The sequence below is a fragment of the Perkinsus marinus genome (assembly GCF_000006405.1).
Source record: "Perkinsus marinus ATCC 50983 genomic scaffold scf_1104296940506, whole genome shotgun sequence".
NCBI lineage: Eukaryota > Perkinsozoa > Perkinsida > Perkinsidae > Perkinsus > Perkinsus marinus.
This window is the reverse complement of record NW_003212858.1, coordinates 171-1,341: the sequence shown is the minus strand read 5'-3', so window position 1 is coordinate 1,341 and position 1,171 is coordinate 171. Positions and strand designations below refer to the sequence as shown.

The 1,171-nt window shown below is 48.5% G+C and overlaps 1 protein-coding gene across 1 annotated transcript; it reads left to right on the top strand.

Annotated features, from left to right (window-relative positions):
* Positions 1-241: 241 nt before the first annotated feature.
* Pmar_PMAR016951 (hypothetical protein) lies at positions 242-691 on the top strand (the record flags this gene model as incomplete). The annotated part of the gene is made up of 4 exons (XM_002782044.1): positions 242-353; positions 395-483; positions 590-626; positions 666-691. The coding sequence occupies 4 exons, from the start codon at positions 242-244 to the stop codon at positions 689-691; spliced, it is 264 nt and encodes an 87-aa protein (XP_002782090.1).
* Positions 692-1,171: the final 480 nt, after the last annotated feature.

Genomic DNA, 1,171 nt, shown 5'->3' with positions numbered 1-1,171 from the left:
CTTAGATTCATCCCAGCGGCTGGCGACCATGCACCCGGACGGCATAGTCGTGGCCGGTCTCGGACCATAGACGACTTCGTGTCATCACTAGGGACTAACTTTGAGAAGGCTCGGCTACCATGCTACCTCTTAGTGAGGCGTTGGGGCAGGCTGAAGCGGGCTAAGGTCAGTTGAAGGGACTATGGCCCTTGTGAAGTGTCTACAGGTGTTGTGTGAGCGAGGGTACCTGCTAGCGGCCAAAATGTATTTGGATAAGGCATTCAATGTCAAGGAGATCGTACAGCACTTTGCATGTATGTATCCTGGGTGTATGAAGCCACTGTTGACCTCCACTACACCATGCAAATGCAGTGGTGAGATAGATTATCGATATACTGCCCGATGCCTGGTGTAGGTATGTTCTGTGATGTTCACGCTCACCCACTCCGACATCCTTGCCGTGATACGGAGCTTCGTTTGAAAGGTGCCATGACTTTGCCAGAGGTGAGCTCTCATCATGTGGTATACACTGAATCCGTGGAATTGACAATAGATCACTTGCATAGTCGGAAGTGAACAGAGTTGTTCTAGTGCATTGAGAGTCTCATAGGCAAATCTCTTTGTACGTTTAGTATGCAACAAAAACGGTGGAGCTACTTCTAAGTGGAGTTGTATCTTTTTGACAGGCTTCCAGCGACGAGGTACGTCATGAAGACTTTGACGATAGAATCATGTTGGGCCTCCTCATGCACGTTCTGAACGTTGCTCGTATCATCAATGAGAAGCTCAAACGTCGGCGTTGGGGGCGCATACCGGGGACCACTGGCCGGGAGGGTAGGTCGCATTGTGTCGTCTATAGATGAGGTATTCCCTTCTCGTTAGATCCACCCCCTGGACAATTCTGGAGGCCAGTGAGTCGCGCTGAAGTACACCAGTTGTGTACCCGTTGCGGCAATAGGCCACGGCCGACTGGCAGTTCAAACCCATCTATGGGTCTCTGCTCGAGGTATCACTGTATTGGTTATTATTGTTGATATTATTGATAACATGCCAGAACAATGATAACAACAATAACAATAGCCAATAACTTATCGGTTATTGTTTTCATCGATATCACATTCCATTGTTGTCGGGATGCTACATCAAATGTGCAGGTGTATCTCCATTGAGCGGAATACAGCCAGCGATAGAA